General features: G+C 44.4%; 1 protein-coding gene across 3 annotated transcripts; it reads right to left on the reverse strand.

Annotated features, from left to right (window-relative positions):
• Positions 1-734: 734 nt before the first annotated feature.
• On the reverse strand, positions 735-22,533 carry LOC142827189 (serpin B6-like). 3 transcript variants are annotated; one of them, XM_075921358.1, is made up of 8 exons: positions 22,339-22,533; positions 20,291-20,378; positions 12,016-12,196; positions 8,343-8,480; positions 6,701-6,818; positions 5,819-5,961; positions 2,213-2,380; positions 735-1,369 (listed from the first exon to the last, which is right to left on the reverse strand). In XM_075921358.1, exons 3-8 carry the CDS (start codon positions 12,184-12,186, stop codon positions 965-967), a joined length of 1,143 nt encoding a protein of 380 aa, XP_075777473.1. In that variant the 5' UTR covers positions 12,187-12,196; positions 20,291-20,378; positions 22,339-22,533; the 3' UTR covers positions 735-964. The 3 variants fall into 3 exon arrangements, with proteins under 3 accessions (XP_075777473.1, XP_075777472.1, XP_075777471.1); XM_075921357.1 differs by having other exon boundaries at positions 20,291-20,381; XM_075921356.1 differs by lacking the exon at positions 20,291-20,378 and having other exon boundaries at positions 22,339-22,532.
• Positions 22,534-22,704: the final 171 nt, after the last annotated feature.

Here is a 22,704-nt window from a genome sequence, read left to right on the forward strand (position 1 = left end):
TGGGACAGGCTAGCCTCCCACTAGTTCAAACTAAAGGGCTACACAGCCCTTAGTTCGAACTAGTATGTTCGAACTAGGCGTTAGTCCTCATGAAATGAGGTTTACCTAGTTCGAACTAAGCGCTCCGCTAGTTCGAATTAAGTTCAAACTAGCGGAGCGCTAGTGCAGCGCCTATCAAAGTTAATTTGAACTAACATCCGTTAGTTCGAATTAACTTTGTAGTGTAGACATACCCAGAGTGACATGATCAGGTCACTCTGTCGTCCTACAGGAAAAACTTTTTTATATATATGGAAAGAGAAAGACTTGTTGACAAGTATTTTGAGATAAATTACCAAAATAATTGAAACTGGTGTGATTATTTCATGTTCTCTCTCTCTCTCTCTTTTTTATATATACATTTCCTGTGGGACAACAGCCTGATGTCACGCATGTCCCCCTCCCCGGTATGGAGCAAGTGCATTTGGTGCTAGTAGTGCCTCTGAGCTGCAGCTTTTGGCGTGGGGGCGAGGAGCACAGCTACACATGGAAGAAATCAGTCTGGTAAATGAGAGACACAGAGGGGAAAGTTGCAAAAAGTACTTGAAGACCAGTCATTTATTTTTCCTCTCCCCATGAAATCTTACAACTTGCTGTTAAGCAAGTGCAAGTAGTAGAACCAAAATACTAGGGGAATATGAATGTGTATAGAGCGATGGATTAAGCAATTAATTACAACTAAATATGATCCTGGACTCACGCTAAAGAATCCTTTATTTAGATATATAGGAAACAAGTGACATTTTCCAGTGAACTGTGTCAAGTGATATTTTAAGTGTTACCCTTTGGAACAGACATTCTTAAATGATCTTGATATTCAGAATTGTTCCTTACATTTGACTGGAGGACAACAAAAAGCTATTTCAGGCACAAGAGAGAAGGGTGTTTAGGGTACAGTACAGCATGTACTCTGCAATTTTTCTTTTTAGGGGGAACAAAATCTGCCATAGAACAGGATGTTGCCAGTGGTGGTGTGCCGGAGAAAGAAGAGAAAAGGATGGTCAGCAGTGAACCGTGGTCCAGTCCATAAACAACACAACGTGAAAGCTACTCCAGTAGCAGCTGCTGCCTCGGTGCCTTCTTCATTCACCTCCACAAAGGACTTGTGAACAGCCTCAGACAGAACAAGGTCATTCTTGGCCGACATTCCAGATAAATCCACCTTCGTTTCATCAAATATATCAGTCATTCCCATGCTTCTCAGTACAGGCTTCAAATTGTAAGTTTGCTCCAATTTAAATCTGGGTAAAGACACCTCCACTGTAGTGACGTCCATCTTCTCTAGATTTATCCACTTTGCAAGTTTCTCACCGGTAAGTTCTCTTTCCAGCTAAAGAAAAAAGGTCACAAAATTGAAGTGGAAGAAAAGCCATGAATTTGTAATCACAAAATAATGACTGTGGTGTATCTCTACACAGTGGAGTGAATGTTACTGCTGTAGTCAGAAGTGAAAAATAAATGACAGCCAGAAACACTTTTATTCTTTTTCCAATACAGTCAAAAGGTTACCCAATTAGGCTCAGAGCCCCACTGTGCTATATGCAAGTACCATTGTAAAGCCAGATTTCATGGTGACAAGTTAAGGCAACTGAATGTTGTCATTAACAACGAACTGTACTTTGCAGAAGTGGCTACTGTTGGAGAGGCACTACCATGTCGCTGTCTCTTGCCAGCCTGGCAACAATAGAGCACAGAAAGGAAATCAGTAGCTCAGGAGACTTGAGGACTCCCATATGAAACGACTATTAGATAGGTCAGGTATAGTGAGAGAGAGCTCACCCCTCAACAGTTATTAAGGAATATGGGGGTGAAATCCATCAAACAGGAAGTGATCTGTCAGTGGAAGCTCTCTAGGATCTCCCTCAGTCAGTCACTCACTCCATTCTGCTTTCATCCCAGTCCCTGGTGACCCCTCCCCTGGCCAAGAAGTCTCTCCTTTCAGAACTTAACATGTCTCTGGACATCAGAGAGAGCTGGGCGTACTTGACAGTGAGATACAGCGTTCCCATCTTTTGGGGGACGGGGGCAATGCCTCCTCCGGCTCTCCACCCTGTGCTGACACTGGGGACTTAGGAGCTGGGGGCTTGAAGTCACAGATCTCCATGAGATTTAGTCAAAGGCTCTTCTCTAGCAGGATTTCAGTTGTCTTTGTGTTCTGTACAAAGTGCCTTACCTGTTCCAGGCCAGTGGAATTATCTTGGATTTCATCAGGAAGCAGGATAATCATACTAGTCTCATTATCAACATAAGGGAGCTCAAGGACTTTGGTCTGAAAGTCTGCTATGTATCCCATCTTAAATTCATCTCTCTTGAACATCATTTGCACTGGTTTGCTTTCATCCTTTAAAAAAAAAGCATTAAATGTCAACAAGTTGGGAGACACTAGAAGAACCAAGATACAAATTACATAGGACACTTGAAACTAGTACTAGAAAATATTGTAGTTAAGAGTCCTAGCACTACGCTTCTTGTTTTGGTGGGAGGGAATGAACCAGAATTCCATGAGGCTCTTCCCATTTGTAATGCTTATTCCCTTGAAATTTACATTCAGGAAACACATTTATATGTATTTTAGTTGCTTAATGTGTACACACATCTTTTAAAAAACACTAAACCTCTGAGCCTAAATAGTTCTACTCCTGGATTCAAGCCTTTTAATTTATACATATTTCAATCTTTGTTTCAAATGGATTGGGAATATCTTCAGCGTAAATAATCGCCAGACAGAATCGAATTGGGGACCTCTGGAGCTGAGTGCATGAGCCTCTAATGCATGTGCTAAAAGCCAACTGATCATGGGCGGTGTGACGTAGTGGGGGTACTTGCTGGGCTGTGGTGACCCCTGCTGTCTGGAGCAAGACCCAGCAGGGAAAACCTCACTAGGCAGAGGTAAGGCCAAACTTGTGGAACCAGTGGCCAGACACCCCCATGGAGAGGAACAAAGGAAGGTGAATGCGGCCCTGGCTGGGGGGCAGGGCTGGAAGTGGGTTAGTTGGTTGGTGGCTGTCTGTGAGGATGGATGAGACAGCCTAGGGAGAGGAGCTGGAGTTTAGGGGCCCAGTCTCCCCCATCTCAAGGGGGCCTGAGGCATCCTAGCCCAGTTCCTGTAACCAGATTCCATCTGTGCTGCGCTGTGCTGGAGGAGCAATAAACCACCCTCAATTCCACTGGCTGGTGCAGTCTGTTTGTGCCATTTCGGGGTGCAGGAGACGGGGAACCCCCAACGCGCCGTCACAGGCGGTCAGTAGCCTAGGCAAGAGAAGGCTTTGCCCTCCCAAACCGTCATCCTGGCCCGCCCGCACTCCGCCCCCAGAAGGCCTATTGTAGGTGTTCTAGGGGCAGAGTCTTGCTCTGGTGCCGAGGAGGCTCGAGTCGTGCACCCTCTTTTCCTCCACAGTGCTCTGGGGTAGGGGAGGCCGGGTCTGCGTGAGTGCCCAATCACCCTCCTCGTAGTGGTGGAGGGCGGAACCTCGGCATAAGGGGTGGGGCTTTGAGTGATTCCCTTCACTGACCACCCATGCAGCTGATTATTAGTTATGGCTGTAGAGTAGACTCATTATACTCCCTGTAAGTATTCTCAGTGTCACTAGAAGGGTCAGCACATGACACCCAGAATGTGTGTGGGTTACACTCTCATATTTTGGATTTTTATGCTACCAGTCCCTGGCATGCTATCACAAAAGAAATATCAAACATTTTAGTGATGTTTTAAAAATAACTAAATCTCAAAATTACAAGCAATTCAAACTAGTGGTCTGAAATGCCCTTTTTTAATCCTCTCTCCTCGACTATTTTTCTTACGGAGCACAAGCTAATGAGGCTTTTTCATTATTTTCTTGTCATTAAAGATGAGGCACAAGTTGAGAAAGTAAAAATTAAACTTTCATTAAATTTTCCAAACCTTACATCTAAACGGTCAGTAAGCAGGAGATTTCAAACATCTGAATGTTAAATTATAGAACCAGGACTGCAATTGCCTGTAAACAAATGGGATGAATAGAGAGGAGCACAAAGCAGATTTCCTTGTGGATCTTGCTGGGTGTTATGAAAAGAGCAGCAGCAAAAACAGACAGAGAATCTGTAAGTAGATTAATGATCATGGCTCGTAAGAGAAAAAGTGAGTGGCTATTAGTATTCTGGAACAGCTGTTGATATGTTCAGAGTTGATATCAGAGAGGAGCCTAAAAGTTCAGATAACATTGGGAATTCTGAATGTTTATCTGAACTCTATTTTTGACAGTTCACCAATGATTAGTGAGCATAAGCAGGCTGAGGATAAAAGCGAGTTTTACAGCCTGTTCTGGAACCACTGAGAATTGGGGCTGTTCCTATGTTTTATAAAGTGAATTCCGCAGTTGCGGGTCATCTGCTGTCTTGCCCTTGAGTTGTTGTGAATGACAGTGCTGTAGTTCCTAATGAATTCCTTTAAAGGTTATATTCCTTGTCATGCACAAAATACAGTGCTCTAGTGACTCAGTCCACTTTCATAAACAGATTTAAAGATTAGGGTTGAAACCTAAGGCCATGTCTGTATTTACTAGGGGAATATGGAGAATCAATGCTGTGGAAGTCAATTTTCTGAGATTCAATTTAGTGGTGTAGAAAGACACTAAAATGAAAGCTGAGGGTATCTCCATTGACTGTGGTACTCCTCGCAGTTGAGAAGAGAAAGAGAAGTCAATGGAGAGCTTCTCCTGTTGATTTCCCGCTAGGAGGACAGCACTGAAACTCGGCTGACGGTATATCAACCCCAGCTAAGTTGTATTTACATAGCTGGAATTGCTTATCGTAAAATGACCTTCTCTATTGCGTGGAGATCTGGCCTCAGCATGTTCCTGTATTCAATGGGAAATCACCACAGTACTGATCCGCCAACCCCCAAGAAGAAGAAAAGGGAGAACTAAGCAGGGGAGAAAGTAACTTAAATTTCTTACAGCTACTGCTCTATCACAAAGATGCGTCCAGCAGGCAAAGCCATGGTATCCCGGAGCCGGCACAATATGCAATTGCTTAGTCCCAGCTCGAGCTGGCCCTGGGATATAACCCCACTGCACCTCTGCCTTTTAAATGTAGTAAGAGCTTGGTACATCATTTGAAAGGCAGAGCTGCAGCCCCGCTGTGCCTCTGCCTCCCTTGTCTCCTCTCCTTGGCACCACGGAGATGGTGCTGCGGGAAACGGCTTTTAATCCAGCTCTCACTCCCCCCGCCATGCCCCACACTTGCTGCCTTTAATATACACTGAAGAAACTGAAGGTGAGCGAAGATCTAAAAACTGAAGGTGGGGGAACCAGTTTCTGTCACTACCCTTAATTCTGTGGCAGTTCTACACACAGGTCAGCAAAAAATTAGAGAGCAGGGCAGTTAAATGCCTTGCAGGATCTCTAACCACTGAACAATTTATGGAATCCCAAACTGTCAAGACACTTCTTTATCCACATTCTTCCCTTCCATGTTACATTTCTGACTATTGTATCTTCTGTAATTATGTTCAAGGCTAACTCCCTCCAATGCAGAAAATACACTGAGAGGTCCAGCAGAAAGCAGAGAGAGAATGAAGGAAAGCAGGGATACATCTAAATTAACATATTCCATTGAAAATGTAGTTTCAAAGATGTTGTTAAAATAAGCAACATTAAAATAATGCTGAGGGTCTGGGATGGGATAGAATAGAATAGAGGAGTATAGGAAAGTGTGCTTAGGGCATTCCTGATTAAATGCATTTCTTCTTTCCTCTGGGTGAAGAGTAGTGCAAACTTAGTGAGGTTTCCCTACTTCATACCTTGTTAATTTTAAATTCCATTTCCACTGTCCCATATTTGTCGAATGGAGTTGCCCAATTGCCTTTGAAGTACATGGCATTCACCAAGATTAGTCGGGTCATGGAATCAACAACACCCTGAGCCAGCAGATTCTGGATTTTACCTTAGGACACATGAAAGGAAGAAGAGCTTTTAGTTAATACGCACCTATCCACCTACTTGTGTTATTAACTACAGTATTGACTACTAACTGCACAATACAAGAGCTGAGGATGTTAAATTGTGGTTATCTGGTTAATAATGTAGCCAATACAGTTGGTATCGACTACAGATTAGTAGATAAGGGGCCACTTTGCAGAGCCACACCAGGGATAGCTCCTAGAACAGGATGGAGCCTAGAAGGAGCAATCCTGGTTCGCGCTGGCTACGGGACACACCTGCATTTTAGTGGCTCCGCATTTTAAATGTGGTAAGAGCTGGCAGGCTCTTAGTACATTTAAAATGCAGAGGCGCAGCATCCTGCCAGCACGAGTCAGGATTGCTCAGTCCCGGCTCACGCCGACTCCAGCAGCCCTGCGTGTGGCCATCCCCCGCTGCTATGAACAAGGGCTGCTGCCAGAGCTGCCTCTGCCAGCGGCGAACCTTGGCCCACCACATGCAGAGGCAGCAAGGAACGGGGGAAGCGAGTAGTTGAGTACTCCATTCGACTGCCCAATAAGCTTATGGGGTACCTGTGTAGTTGACTACTCGCCAATACCCTAACAAGAACTACATCTTAATCTGAAGGATTCACTTTCCCCCCCCCCCCCCTTTCCTTTATTGTATCTTTTCTATTGCCATACACTTTTTAAGAACGTGCTGGCTGTTTAGAAAGACCCTGTGAAATTCTGCAAGCTACTTACCTTCAGTTTTTTCTTCTACCCAGGCGTTTATATGTTTTCTGGAATCTTCTGCATCTCCACAGAAGTCAACTCGTTCTACCTCTGCATAGTAGAATTCCTGGCAAGAATCTATAAATGTCTATGACAAGCAAAGGAAGTTATCTTAACAGTATATTTTGCTGGTGGGCAGTTGTAAAAGATTCAAACATAGAATCTACTTCCTCTTCCCCGCTCCTTCTGAAAGAGTCACTGTAGACACAACTTGTTATCACTTCTTTTCAAACTGTACATTTCATTTTCTTTTATTACATTTTTACTCAGATCAGCTGGCTTAATAACAGATCAACAACAGCACTGCATGCTCCAGTTGGAGAATACCAGGCCTTGTAAATTGGTCTACAGATGAAGCATTTTGTAATCCTCACAGTGACCTTCAGACTTGATATAGTTCAGAAGTGAAATGTCCCGGGGTTCATTTCTGTATCATATATCTTTTTTGGACCATAATACTCTGCTCTTCAGCCTTATGAAAGGCCTCCTGTGCAAATGTCAATAGGTCAGTAACTATGTGCTTAGGTGAAAAGCATGTTTTCTCTCTCCAAATTGTATTTTGAAGTCTTCTGTTTTATGGACCTACTGCCAAAGATACCAAGTTTAAATATTTAATCACAGCGGTTTTAACTTTAATTGAAAAGAGGAATTCTTGATCTGAGCCAATTTTTACTGGCAGACCTTTTTATTAATAACATTTCATGGATTGGGAAGGGTAAGCTTGATTGCCATACTGAAAGTGCAAGTTTATTTCTTAAAGTTTAAAACTTGCATGATTTCCTACTATCTCTTAATTTTCAGATATGAAGCATGGGAGTTAGAAAGAGTGGGACGGAGAAGCATCTTGAGGAAGTGGCCCAGGGAGCAAGGTAGCAGCAAGCACTAGAGAATCTGAGCAGTCAACTCCTACTCCTGGGGTCCCTGGGCCAAAGCCCAGAGGAGTGGGTGGGTCTGGATCCCCCCGACCCTCTGCAGCTAGGGGGTAAGAAGACGCCTGGTCTGGAGAAACCGACCAGAAATCTTTCTGGAACATCTTTACCCCCAGAAAAGAGCTGAACCAAAAATTGCAGATGTGCCCTCAGCCACAGAGGGGCATTCAGAGGAGTACACTTTTCAGATATATTTTTGAAGGAAAATGTACACCCTAAGTCTTTGGAGAATATCTAATCCCTCTTCTTTCTCATTTAAAAAAGTAATGTTGTGCCCAGTGGTGTGTTCTTTGAACGCACTGTACAATTTAAGGGGAGAGAAGACGTCCCAGTTAGTCACACAATAATGCTTATTTCCCTCTGTATCCGCCATCAGAAAGAAATTTTTAAAATCATAGCTCCTGGCCAAACAGGCCTGAGTGATTATTGGAATGCTGAAGAGTTGGGATTTGATGGTCCTTCCATTGACAACACTCTACTCCGGTTCTCAAGAGTTCAGCGCTATGGACTGTCAAACAGTCAGCTGAGCACACAATTGGATATTACAAGGAGACTGGTTTTGGCTACTCCGGTCTGAACGGCATAGTGCCTGGAGATTAAAGCCAGCACCTTTCCTTTGCACTCAGAAGTGGAACCACAGAAAATGTGTCATAACATAAAAACCAACTGAATATTTGACTTACTGTAAGAATTTGACAAGTCTTATCCCCATAGAGCCGGTTGGCAATCCTAAGCGCATACTTAGTGCCTGGTCTGTTAATTTCAGAAATAAGTGACTGATACCCATCATGAATCTCTTCAGGTTTGACCAAAGAAAGCACCTGTAGAAAGAGAAAGATATACACTCGGCATGACCCACATGTGTGAAATACGCACTTTGGAAGAGGTCAGTACAATGCCTTTCAGCCCTTAAAGATGAAAGCTGCATTCTGAATACCCAAGTCAGCCCTAAAAGGGAAACAATTTCACAGGACCCAACACGTTTGCAGCTCATTGTGCAAGTTAGAAGAGGAAAAGCTGTGAAATTAACATAGCTGTTTTGAAGTTTCAGAATATGAATTTAAAGTCGCTTCAGGTCTCATACCCTGAGTCTATATGCCCATGCCAATTTTTTTGCTTTATAGTTAATTTTTTGAATTTGTTTCATTGTGTGAAACAGTCTAACAAACAAGTAAACCTCTCTATGGAAAAAACAGCAAAACAAGAAGTGCTGTCAAATGAACATGTAAACAAACGGTGAAAAACTGACTCACTTCCCCCTAATCTTAAGGGGTACTTCCAACGCTATTGGGTAAAAAGAATTCAGACAAGGTATGATTTCAGTTGACTATATCCCTTTTAACATTCCTTTCCCAAAAGCTGCCAGCAATGTTTTGGATCTATGCCTTCAATTCAACCATTACCAGAGGATCCTGCTTCCTTGTAACAGGGCCTCCATTTTCCCTTCCATAATGGATTTTTTTATTGCATCATTTCATGTTTGTATCGTTCCTTTCCCCCATTATTTTTCTTATTCTTCTTTACTAAAATGAAGCAACTGACAGTATAGGATGTACCTCCCAAAACTGGTCTAAGAGGACCGTGCATGTTCTTGGATCAGAGAGCCCCGGAGGCCTAGAGGCAGGAGGGCCATCCAGGAGTGGGGCCGGGCTGAAGCAGCAGGAACAGGGCAGGAGCTTGGGCTTGCACCAGCTGTCAGCCACTTGCAGTAGTGAGCCTCTGTCCGGAACTAGCAGCAGCCCCCAGCAGCCAATGGCATTGGACAGGGGCTGGTGGCAGCCCCTTGCAGCGCATGGCTGGGGCCAGAGCCTGGTCAGCCCCTGGCAATGGGGCCTGAACTGTGGCTGAGGTTGGACCTGTGGCAGCTAATAGCAGCGTGGGGCTGGGGCCCAACGACTGCCCGGCAGGCAGTCCAGCTACGATGGTGGCTGGAGAACCAGCAACCCTACAGGCTGGGGTCGGGGGTAGTGAAGAACAGCAAGGGCAATGGAGCTGGCAGCGCAGATGATCAGAAGGGTGGAGGAGCCAGTGGCAGAGGCCTCCCCTGCTCTGGCAAATTCCATGATTCGGGACCAATCCGGTCCTGAAGGTGCCAGACCAGGGAGGTCCAACCTGGAGAGTAGTTAGCAAAATACAGAATACATTGAAAAACAGATCTGGCACTTATCTGAGTTGAAACCTTAGCGAAACGAAGAAATGATCTGTGTTGCTTCATTGCATGTACGTAGGCAAATGCCCAAAGGACAGAAATGGCGCAAGATCCCAGAAGCTACCCAAAGGGCCAAACAACCCACAGAGGGCAGATGGGTGGCTCACCAAGGGAACTGCCCTCATAGAACACAAAAGACTCAATTCAACCAAATGCAGCCTGGGATAATTGTGGGACACCCACAATAGGTCTCTAGGCTAAATTCAGTGATGTCAGGTCTCTTAGACCGATGGTTTTAAAATCAAGATCAGGCCATATTCTCTTTTTATTTCCATAGGTGTAAAAATACTACCCCCAAATGCTGGACTGGCTTAAAAGTAATAACTGCTAAAAACTGCCATGATATGACTGTCATAGAAATTGCAGACCTGTTGTGCTGGTTGATTTTTGAGCAAAAGATTTTGCTGACACAGAATAAGAGAATGTTTCCATCCGCTGGTGCCTATATTTTTTATAGCAAACTCTACTAATAGTTAATCCACCTAAACAAAAGACATATAAAAGCACGTTCTAGAACTCCTAACAGATTACAAGGAATTAGTTTCAACCCCACCCTATTTTACTGCTGAAGCTGAAAGTTTAGACAGACTCTTCCTCTCCTCTAAGTCAAATATTGTGTAAGACTACCTGGACAACTATAAATCAATTGTTCAAATTGGTAACTCCCATCCCAGCACACCTACCAAAATACACACAAAAAGCCACAATTTTAGGAGAAACTAAAAGGGTACAGAGCTACAACATAGAAGTCCTTTTCTTTAATAACCTCTTGGCAGCCAGATCTCAGGACCTCAACTCCATCGTCTTCCTTGATTCCTGCCAATTTTGTCATTATTGATCACTCTCCTTTACTAAATCATGTTCCTCCTTAGCATTTGTGACTGTCTCTCTTGGTTCTCCTCTTAGGCCATGTCTACACTACACGTAAAATCGAAGTAGCCGTATTTGATATTCCAGGGTTTCAATTAGTGAGGACAGGAGAATTTGAACTGAGAGGGCACTCCCATCAATGCCAGTAGTCCTGCTTCTACGACGAGTTAATAAGTCAAAAGGAGAGCATGTTCCCTTCAACTTCCTGCAGTGTGAACAGTGCCAAAGGTTGAGTTAAAATATTTCGATTTAAGCAACACAATTAATGTAGTTGAAGTTGCGTATCAGAATTCGAACTTATCTCCTAGTATAGACCTTAGCTCTTTGCTTGACCAATTAATGGAACTTCAGAGCTCCATACTGGGCACCCAACTCTTCTATCCTGCCCCCTCTTCCTTTCTAGAGGTTCTGAGTGGTCATTGAAACAGGATTTGCCATGAAGAGCTCAGTGATCCAGGCCTGTATTTGCAAAAGCAATCAGTAATTTTTTTGGTTACACAAACTTGAGGTTGATTTTAAGAAAATGCTCCTGGCTATGTATTTAAGGCATATGTAAAGATTACCAGTTTGATATAAATTCTAGAGACTTTGAAGTTATCTAAATCTTTAGGCAACTAGAGAGCCCTCTCGCAGTGCTGGCAAAATTCTACTCTCAGGCACACTAGGGTTACGTTTACACTGCGGGCTAAAGTCAAATTAAGATATGCAACTTCAGCTATGGTAATTGCGTAGCTGAAGCTGAAGTAGCTTAACTCAGCTTTAGGCGCTGACTACACAGCAGGAAGTCGAAGGAAGATCACTCTTCCTTCAACATCCCTTACTCCTCGTGAAAAAAGGCTTACAGAAGTTGAAATGAGAAGCCCATTATTTCAAAATTATTTTGAATAAGCGGGCTTGCTGTGTAGATGTGCACTCTCTTATTTCGAAATAACTTGAGTTATTTTGAAATAAGTGTGCAGTGTAGACATAGCTTAGGACAGTGTTTCCCAATTTTATTTGGCCACTGAACCCCTAGGGTTGCCTTATTAAAAAAAAGGCCCCTGTCGCGTTTTGTCTAGGAAAAAAAAAAAAAGAGAGAGAGCGCCAGAGCTCTGTTCTTTTAAGAAGAGGAGTGCCAGCTCTTTACGGAACCTTTGCCGTCACCAATTGGGAAACACTGGCTTTGGAGGATAATGGAAGTTTTGCATAAGTACAGGGTACAGAACATACAACGGAGAGCTGTGGATGAGATTCTAGAGAAAAGTTGTGTTAAGTGGGTCACATTTATCCAGACATACCTTTGCCATCTGGGCTGCAGTGTTACCTTTTGCACCCAAAAAAACCATGGCCAAAGCAGAGGAGATACTCAAAGGAGAAAAGAATAAATTCTGTGTATTGGCATTTTCACTCAGCTCTTTGAATAGGCTGAGTGCAAAGTTGGTGTTTGCTTTACTGAGGTCTGAATCCATGGTTCAGAACCTGTAAGATAAAACACGAAAGAAAGATCATATAAGATAATGAGTATTTAACGTGCCATGTTCTCAGCTGATACAAAATGCCGTAGCTTCACTGAAGTCAGAAGAACTACATGGTTTTACACCACTTCAGTTTCTAACACAGTGTCAAGTACTTTTAGGGACCATGTGCACACACTTTCTCTCTCTCAAAATTGAGTTTATATAAGAGCCTTCAGATAACAAGAGAGGGAAACTCACACAAATTGCAAAGTTTTTCAATTCTCTAGGATTCGTGTTAAGCTTTATAAGCAGTATACACTGTTTTTCAGGAATTCAGTAATGTAGCCTGTAGGGCTAACCTACTTTGCTTGCTTATAGATACATTTATTTTCTTACATAAATGTATGGTTTAATTATTTGTTCATTATAGTAGTTTTATAGTAAACTAATTTAGCTATTCTGCAAGGGACCTACAGGACAGATCGTATATGCAGAGCTAAGGCAATATTAGTATTTTTCACCCTGATAACACAGTTGGGCTTACATATGTCTGGGACCTAGACATTATCTAGATAGAAAAATCAACCTCCATATATTTGGGACGTTTCACCTTGATAAATGGTGATAAGATAAAGTGACTTTTAATAGCGTATGTGTGGCTTCCGTACCCTCAAACTTAACATGTATACCACAAGAAAATAAATTACATGGGTGAGAATGATCTCATTTATGTGTATGCACATGTCATCAGTACATGAAATCATGCATAGGTATCCAGCCTATTAATTAAATGTAACCTTACAGTTTATGGGTGTGGAAGTTAGGTTTGGACATGGCAGATGGGCCCAAGCACCTAAGCATAATAAATGGGATGCCCAGAGCTCATGAGGGAGGTGGACTATTTAGGCATTAAGATTAGTCTCTAAACTTTGTCTTTAATTATTGTCTTTCTAATGCTCTTAGTTTAAAGTTGGCTTAAATCATTCGTTTAAATAAACTAAGTTAGCTTTAATAGTTCTTCACATTAGCTTCAGTGTTTCCCACCCGAGAACTGAGGAACCTGTACCTGAACTGTCCAAGCATGCTGGAAGCAAGGCTGGTCCTTTGTCTCTTACCACCAGGTCGTAAAGAATGGGTGTAAGTATATTATCCACAGCTTTATAAAAATACTGTGTGTATCTTTAGACTAATAATACTGTATTTGTAACACTGATTCATTCTATCATTCAAATTCCTATTTGATTCCTATTCCATATATTTTAATACAGACTGTCTCTATGCAAAAAATAAAGGGGCATAAATCAGACACAAAGAATGGTAACATTTAAAAACCAGTAGGAGAACACTTCAACCTCCCTGGACACTCAGTAACAGACTTGAAAGTTGCCATACTTCTGCAAAAACATTTCAGAAACAGACTTCAGCCTGAAACTGCAGAGATGGAATTCATATGCAAACTTGACCCTATGAGACTGGGTCTGAATAGAGACTGGGAGTGGCTAGCTCACAACAAAATGTAATTCTCTCTTTTGGTATTCTCACCTTCTCATCAGCTGTTGGGAATGGGCCACATCCCCCCTGATTGACTTGACTTCCTTAGTACTGGTCCTCCCCATAGTAATGTAACATACTCATCTTTGCATGTGTAGATATACTTGCCAAACTGAAGTTTCCACTTCATGCATCTGATGAAGTGTGTTCCAGCCCACAAAAGCTTATGCTCAATTAAATTTTTTAGGCTGTAAGGGACCACAGGACTTCTCATGGTTTTTGCTGACACAAAATTACATGGCTATCCCTCTGAAGCTTGTCATCTGGATTAAAGCTCTTTAACCCAGTTTCAGGGCATTGTTACCAGGTAAATGAATTATCCGACCTCTTCTGTTTTACAAAAATCCTATTAGGAAAAGAACACTATTCCCCAGCTCCCATCGACAAATGCATTTATTTGCGGTATACAGCTCTACGTATACCATGGCCCGTACTATTAGGCCTAGTCACTCATACTCCTTTCATCACCATGATAATGGAGCTGCATTTTAGTTTCCCAAACAGTGGAATCTATATGTGTGCTGGCTCAGACTGCTACATGTCAGAGGGAATAAACTTCTGGGATCTCATAAAAAGGCATCACTGGTGTTTGCCCTGGGCTTTGAGTGATGGATAAGTCCCAATATTAACAATCTGAGTCTTTGAAATTAAGAAAACATGTCAAGGTCTATGGTCAACACAGTCTGAGTAAGAACTAATCTCAGGATCCTGACAACTGCTGCAGGCTTTAGGAGTCATGCAAATTTGCAGTGTCTTTCTCCTGTAGTTACTGAAGCTGAAAAAGAGAAAAAAATCAAGATTAGGGAAAAAATCCAATGTATTTGAAAACTAACCTGCATATACATGAAAATAAATGAGAGAGCTTTTTTCGAATTGATATCACATATAACAACTATCTCCGAGATATTAAGAGGTAATATGTTAAAAGAGCATCTTATTTCATATTGTTCATGATATTGCATCCAAGGCATGTGTCGGGTAGCAGTATGTGTCACATCGTTCATCTCTGTTCAGATGTGTATACATATTCAAGAAATCCAGTTGAATCAAACAAAGTTATGGAGCAGGAATGAGAAATTAGGAAATATGTGGGATTTGTTCATCACAGTGCTTGCTCCCCTGCTAGCAAGTATCAATTTTGTACACAGCTCAGATTTTAAGGATTTTAAGGATCATAGTGGTCTCTCAGACCCATCTGCACAGCCCTAAGAGCTTCACTCTCCCTACGAGCATGTGAAGATACATCAAAAATGCTCATCAGGGCAACATCAACCCCATAACTTTTGATTGAACTACCATATATCTTTTAGAAATACATCCAATCTTAATTTTATAATGTGAAGAGTTTGAGAAGCCATCGAGTCTTTTGGTAAATTATTCCAATGATTCTGGTATTACAGAAACCTGGTGGGATGGGACACATGATTGGAATGTTGGTATGGAAGGGTACGGCTTGCTCAGGAAGGACAGACAGGGAAAAACGGGAGGAGGGGTTGCCTTGTATATTAAAAATGTACACACTTGGACTGAAGTGGAGATGAACGTAGGAGATAGCTGTGTAGAGAGTCTCTGGGTTAAGCTAAAAGGAGTAAAAAATGAGGGTGATATCATGCTAGGAGTCTACTACAGGCCACCTAGCCAGGTGGAAGAGGTGGATGAGGCCTTTTTTAAACAATTAACAAAACTATCCAAAGCCCAAGATTTGGTGGTGATGGGGGACTTCAACTATCGAGACATATGTTGGGAAACTAACACAGCGAGGCACAGGCTATCCAATAAGTTTCTGGACTGCATTGGAGACAACTTTCTGTTTCAGAAGGTTGAAAAAGCTACCAGAGGAGAAGCTGTTCTGGATTTGGTTTTAACAAATAGGGAGGAACTAGTTGAGAACTTGAAAGTGGAAGACAGTATAGGGGACAGTGATCACGAAATAATAGAGTTCATGATCTTAAGGAAAGGTAGAAGGGAGACCAGCACAATTGAGGTAATGGATTTCAGGAAGGCAGATTTTGATAAGCTCAGAGAACTTGTAGGTAAGGTCCCATGGGAAGCAAGACTGAAGGGAAAAACAACTGAGGAGAGTTGGAAGTATTTCAAAGGGACGTTGTTAAGGGCCCAAAAGCAAACAATTCCGCTGTGTAGGAAAGATAGAAAATATGGCAAAAGACCAGCTTGGCTTAACAAGGAGATCTTGCATGATCTCAAAATAAAAAAGGAGTCATATAAAAAATGGAAACTAGGACAACTAACAAAGGATGAATATAAGCAAGCAACACGGGAATGCAGGAGCAAGATTAGAAAGGCAAAGGCACAAAATGAGATCAAACTAGCTACAGGCATAAAGGGAAACAAGAAGACCTTTTATAAATACATTAAAAGCAAGAGGAAGACCAAGGGCAGGGTAGGCCCACTGCTTAGTGAGGAGGGAGAAGCAGTAACAGGAAACTTGGAAATGGCGGAGATGCTCAATGACTTCTTTGTTTCGGTCTTCACCGAGAAGTCTGGAAGAGTGCCTAACGTAGTGAATACAAGCAGAGAGAGGGTAAGTTTAGAAGATAGGATACACAAAGAACAAGTTAAAAATCACTTAGGAAAGTTAGATGTCAGCAAGTCACCAGGTCCTGATGAAATGCATCCCAGGATACTCAAGGAGCTGATAGAGGAGGTATCTGAGCCTTTAGCTATGATCTTTGAAAAATCATGGCAGACAGGGGAGATTCCAGAAGACTGGAAAAGGGCAAATATTGTACCCATCTATAAAAAGGGGAATAAGAACAACCCAGGAAACTACAGACCGGTCAGTTTAACGTCTGTCCCAGGGAAGATAATGGAGCAGGTAATTAAGGAAATCATATGCAAACACTTGGAAGGTAATAAAGTGATAGGGAATAGCCAGCATGGGTTTATGAAGAACAAGTCATGCCAAACTAATCTGATAGCTTTCTTTGATAAGATAACGAGCCTTGTGGATAAGGGAGAAGCGGTGGATGTCATATACCTAGACTTTAGTAAGGCATTTGATACGGTCTCGCATGATATTCTTATTGATAAACTAGGTAAATATAACTTAGATAGGGCCACGATAAGGTGGGTGCATAATTGGCTGGATAACCGTAGTCAGAGAGTTGTTGTTAACAGTTCTAAATCCTGCTGGAAAGGGATAGCAAGTGGAGTTCCTCAAGGGTCTGTTTTGGGACCCGTACTGTTCAATATCTTCATCAATGATGTAGATATTGGGATAGAGAGTACACTTATTAAGTTTGCAGATGATACCAAACTGGGTGGGGTTGCAACTTCTTTGGAGGATAGGGACATAATTCAAAATGACCTTAGCAAGTTAGAGAAATGGTCAGAGGTAAACAGGATGAGGTTTAATAAAGAGAAATGCAAAGTGCTCCACTTAGGAAGGAACAATCAGTTCCATACATACAAGATGGGAAGCGACTGTCTAGGAAGGAGCATGGCGGAAAGGGATCTAGGGGTCATAGTGGACCACAAGTTGAATATGAGTCAACAGTGTGATGCTGTTGCAAAAAAAGCAAATATGATTCTAGGTTGTATCAACAGGTATGTTGTAAGCAAAACTCGTGAAGTCATTCTGCCGCTCTACTCTGCACTAGTTAGGCCTCAGCTGGAGTACTGTGTCCAGTTCTGGGCGCCACATTTCAAGAAAGATGTGGAGAAATTGGAAAGGGTACAGAGAAGAGCGACAAGAATGATTAAAGGTTTAGAGAACATGACCTATGAAGCCAGGCTTCATGAACTGGGCTTGTTTAGTTTGGAAAAAAGAAGATTAAGGGGGGACATGATAGCGGTTTTCAAATATCTAAAAGGGTGTCACAAGGAGGAAGGAGAAAATTTGTTCCTCTTGGTTTCTGAGGACAGGACAAGGAGTAATGGGCTTAAAGTGCAGCAGGGGAGGTTTAGATTGGACATTAGGAAAAAATTCCTAACTGTCAGGGTGGTCAAATATTGGAATAAATTGCCAAGGGAGGTGGTGGAATCTCCCTCTCTGGAGATATTTAAGAACAGGTTAGATAGACATCTGTCAGGGATGGTGTAGACGGAGTGTGGTCCTGCCTTGAGGGCGGGAGGCTGGACTCGATGACCTCTTGAGGTCCCTTCCAGTCCTATTATTCTATGATTCTATGATTCTATGATTATCCTTCCTGATAAAACCTTTAGTTTCTATTTGATTTTTTTCAAGCTTCAACTTCCAGCTAAAGGACTTAGAATATATTTCTGTCTGATAGATTAAAGAGCCTCTTCTACAAAATGTCTTCTCTCCATGTAAGCACTTCATCTATGTATGAAATACCCTTCTTGAGCAAAGGAACTTCAGTCCCTTAATTTAAAACTTTCCTTAAGGTCCACTCCATATATGATGTCTAGACATCAGCCAAGTGATTACTTATTTGTTGTAGGTTTTGGCAGAGCACCCGTAAGAAGTATGTAGGCACTTATAATTGTGAGAAAGTTAAGGGTAGCTGGAAATAGTCTGTTTCTCACACAAAAAGAGCAAAGGAACAAAATAACATTGGATTACTAAAACATTTTGTCAACAAGACATGAAAAAATTCAATGTCCTCATTTTGTTGTAACCTCAACAGAGCACCCATTTTTAATCATTTTAAAGTGAGGTGTACTGGATTCCCTCCACGCTACAGGAGGAAGAACCACCCTCTCTGTAGAAGTGGAGAAACAGGGCAGGTAGTACAAAAGATGGAGTCCCTAATTCAGTGGGAGCAGAGCTAGAAAAAGAGACAGATGTGTCCTGCTTGCTGCTGCCCGCGGACTCTGCTGCTGAACGAGGCGGCTTTCTGGACATTAAGAGGCCTCATGCCGAGGAGCTGGAGCTAATGGGACTCCTGGCAGCCAACTATCTGGACAAACCAGAGAAACCTGATCCGGAGCTCAGGTAGGAAGCAGCCCAGGAGTTTGGGTGCAGAGGTGTTGTGGCTTGACAGCAGATCGGAGTATTGTAGGAGAATCCCTGCTGACCCAATGCTGGGATACCCTGGTACTGATAGGGCTCAGGGCTAGTACACCAGTACCCCTGTCCCGTCACTCCTGGAATAGCAGCTCCCCACTGGATCACTATCGATGCTTTGCCAGCTTTCTCCTGCCTGGGGGTGAGAGCACATAGGCTGTGTCCAGACTCCATGCCTCCGTCGACGGAGGCATGTAGATTAGCCAGATCGGAAGAGGGAAATGAAGCCGCGATTAAAATAATCGCGGCTTCATTTAAATTTAAATGGCTGCCCCGATCTGCCGATCAGCTGTTTGTCGGCAGATCGGGAGAGTCTGGACGCGATGCCCCGACAAAGAAGCCTTTCTTCATCGACACAGGTAAACCTGGTTTCACGAGGCTTACCTGTGTCGATGAAGAAAGGCTTCTTTGTCGGGGCATCGCGTCCAGACTCTCCCGATCTGCCGACAAACAGCTGATCGGCAGATCGGGGCAGCCATTTAAATTTAAATGAAGCCGCGATTATTTTAATCGCGGCTTCATTTCCCTCTTCCGATCTGGCTAATCTACATGCCTCCGTCGACGGAGGCATGGAGTCTGGACACAGCCCTAGTCTGGTTACTGGCTCTACCTGCCCAGAGGGCCGAGGACTTATTAACCGTTGGGAGTTAAGCCTGTTCTGAGAGCCAGGACACTACAGCTACTCTACTAAGTCCCCTAATAGTAAAGTGAAGTAGTGTGACCTCCCTTTGATCCATAGGAAGTAGGGAAGGGCCTCTGACTCATTACAGAAGAATATTATGCTGTTGTTGGGGAAACAATACCTGTCTGAACTAATGTTAAAAATTATTCTCACTTCTCTGAATACTATGGCTGTGTCTACACTGGGCCACTTATTCCGGAAAATCAGCCGCTTTTACGGAATAAGCTGCGAGCTGTCTACACTGGCCCCGGAAAAATTTCCGGAAAAAGACTGACGATCTACTGTAAGAAATCAGCTGCTTTTCCGGAAAAGGGCCAGTGTAGACAGCACAGTAGTCTTTTCTGCAAAAAAGCCCCAATCACAAAAATGGCGATCGGGGCTTTTTTCCAGAAAAGCATGTCTACATTGGCCACGGACGCTTTTCCGGAAAAAGGGTTTTTCCGGAAAAGCAACCTGCCAATGTAGACGCTCTTTTTCCGGAAATACTTATAACGGAAAACTGTTCTGTTTTAAGCATTTCCAGAAAATCATGCCAGTGTAGACGTAGCCTCCGAGTTTTAAAATTCATCTAATTTTTTTTGAATTGTGTATACATATCAAAAAAACTAGACAGGCATATTTGGGGGTTCCAAAGTGGATGGAGCTAGGTTATTCTCAGTGCTGGCTTTTAAGGCCCGGCTTGAAAAAGCCCTGGCTGGGATGATTTAGTTTGAGTTGGACCTGCTTCAAGCAGGGAACTGGATTAGATGACCTTTTGAGGTCTCTTCCAACTCTAATCTTCTAAAATTCTACAGTTCTCTGCTCTTACATGGGTGAGTAATGAGAACAAAGGCAAAAAGCTATATTTAACAAGTTGCATTTTTTTTGTAGATATATCAGTATCTAAAAAAAACCTCCAAAGGTGCCAATCCTGCAATAAATCTGCATGTGTGGACCTCTGCAATCTCTCTGAACTCCAAAAGGCTGCCCACTTCCACCATGCTCCTCAAAAAGAAAAAAAACATGCTTTACATTTAAGTAATACATAAGACTGGTGATCACAACATGACATAACCAGAATGTGCATAATACAAGCAATGAGTCCAAAAATAATCCCAACATTTCAATTAAAATTTAATTCAAGATCATGATCTAATCCTCCAATCAGTTTGTGCTGTCTGGTTTTATAGACTTTATAGAGAGACAAGTTGGGAGAGATACTGGCTTTGATTGGCTCAAGACATTGCCATAGGGCCCAGTCTCATCCAGAACAGCACTTTATGCCACTATACAGAGCAGTTGAACATAACAGCGGTATGTTCATTGCAGATTTTACTGCCTTCATTCCAGGGCTGCAGGGATTCATTTAGAGTCAGGTGCTGTGTTTTAGTGCCTCAGTAAATAGCAATGACTTTCAGGCACCTCCCATTGCCCAAACCTCTCCCACAAGAGTCAGCAACCAAGGCAGAGCCAGTGTACGTGCTACGGATTTAGTAAATCCCTATGTTCTGCATGTATCCCACACTCCAGTTCTGTCCTACCCCAGCGACGACCGAAGCAGGGATGATTCCCCAGGCCCACCAACATCAGTTCTGGGCCCCAAGGCAGAATGGTCTATGGGCCCCCATTGACAGACAAGTCATCCTCATGGATCACCTAACAATTGGGTGGTGCCCAGTGAACAGCAAGCACTTCCAGGACTTCCACAGCAGTCCCACCCCATAGGGCTTCCAGGTGTCGAATTATGCAGACCTGAAGACCTTACCCCAAACCCTGCCTTGCCCTGTCCCTGGGGCTACTCTCCCTGCCCTCCGTCATCTGTTCTCTCCACTCTCACTCACTTTCACCAGGTTGGGACAGAGGATGGAGGTTTGCGTGCTGGGGCTAGGGATCGGGTGCAGGGAGGAGTCAGGGGTGGCCATCTGACGTCAGATGGCTCCTGAAAATGGCTGGCACGCCCTTTGGCCAGGCCTGCTGAGAGAAGAGCAGAGGCTGCTGTTGCCCCAGGACCAAGCAGTTTTTTTAAGTCCTGGGGCTCCCAGACACCACTACGGCTCCAGCATGAGCGGAAGCAGTTGGAGCCCCAAGTCTTCTAAATCGCCACTGGAGCACCACCCTCTGGGCAGCTCTCAGGGTTGCCCTGAGTGGCACAGGCCTGCGCCTTTCACCCAAAGCCCCACCCCTTCCAGGAGCACTGATTTCCACTCCCCCACCACCTAGGTGTTCATCAAATCTGTTGGTGCCCCTGCCTCTGGCAGTAGCTCCAGGGTGGAGGGGCCACTGCCTGCAGTCACCACTCTCCTAATTCCCAGCCCATGGGAGCTGCGGAGTCATCACTTGGGCAGCCCCTGGTGACACACATGGGCAGGAAGCCTGTCTTAGCCCTGCTGCGCTGCTGGCGGTAGCTGGGGACCCCGGGGCTCCATTTATTTCTCCCAGGCCTGCGCAGCCCAGGCATTGTGCACAGAATCACAGGTTCCAGGGACCATCAGCCTCCTCCTGCCCCGGGTCCTGCTGGCAGGAGGAAGCCACCGGCTGAGTCACGTCTCAGGGCAGGGACAGGCCAGAGACACCTGGTGGGAGCTGGGGATTCAGTTTGCGGGGCCTGGTCTCTCGGGCCCTGACTGCCGCCCTGTGCCCACCCGCGCACGGGCACCCTCCCCCCGGCAGGCGCCGCCGCCCCGCAGCGCAGGAACAGGTGGCGCCGCCGCACCCGGCGGGCAGCGCTTCCAGCACCGCGTGGGATGCGGCCGCAGGCGCAGCGCGGTATCTGCAGGGGACGCTGGTGCCGCTCTGGGTCCCGGCTCCTCCCCCGCGAGACCGGGCCCCAGGGTGGAAATCCCGGGCCCCGCCGCTTCCCCGCCCGGCGCTGGGTCCGCGAGCCGCGCCAGGAGCCCGCCCCGCCCGCAGCCGGGCCCGCGGCAGAGGCGCCAGGCAGGGAATGGGGGGGGGGGGGCGGTACCGGTGCGGGGTCCTGCTGCTGCTGCTGCTGCTGCTGCTCTTGCCGGCGTCGCTGTGGCGGCGGCAGCGGGGCTGAGAGGGGCGGTGGCTTCGGGCGGGTGTTAGCGCCGCGGCGCCCCGGGATCCCTCCTCCCGGAAAGGCGGGGAGCCCGCCAGGGGCGTTGTAATCGCCCAGCCTCCCTCCGGCTAGTCAGACCTGCTGCTTGTGGGCAGGCAAGTGCCTAGGCCTGGCTAAGCTAGGCAAAGCTCGCTCGCCTTTTAGACAACACCATTTTAAACACCACTTTGCACCCCAACGCAGACAAAGGCATTTTTAAAACTCTTAGCTGGGGTAAATATTGCTGAGCCCTGGTATCTAAAATGACAG

Source organism: Pelodiscus sinensis, chromosome 2, assembly GCF_049634645.1.
Source record: "Pelodiscus sinensis isolate JC-2024 chromosome 2, ASM4963464v1, whole genome shotgun sequence".
NCBI lineage: Eukaryota > Metazoa > Chordata > Testudines > Trionychidae > Pelodiscus > Pelodiscus sinensis.

What these genes read in the sequence shown, in the direction of transcription:
- LOC142827189 (XM_075921358.1), bottom strand. Translation starts at nt 12,186, where the DNA reads ATGGATTCAGACCTCAGTAAAGCAAACACCAACTTTGCACTCAGCCTA. An exon ending in CTGCAGCCCAGATGGCAAAG is followed by an intron (nt 8,481 to 12,015) that starts GTATGTCTGGAT and finishes CTCTTTCTACAG; the next exon opens with GTGCTTTCTTTGGTCAAACC. An exon ending in GGTAGAAGAAAAAACTGAAG is followed by an intron (nt 5,962 to 6,700) that starts GTAAGTAGCTTG and finishes ATGTGTCCTAAG; the next exon opens with GTAAAATCCAGAATCTGCTG.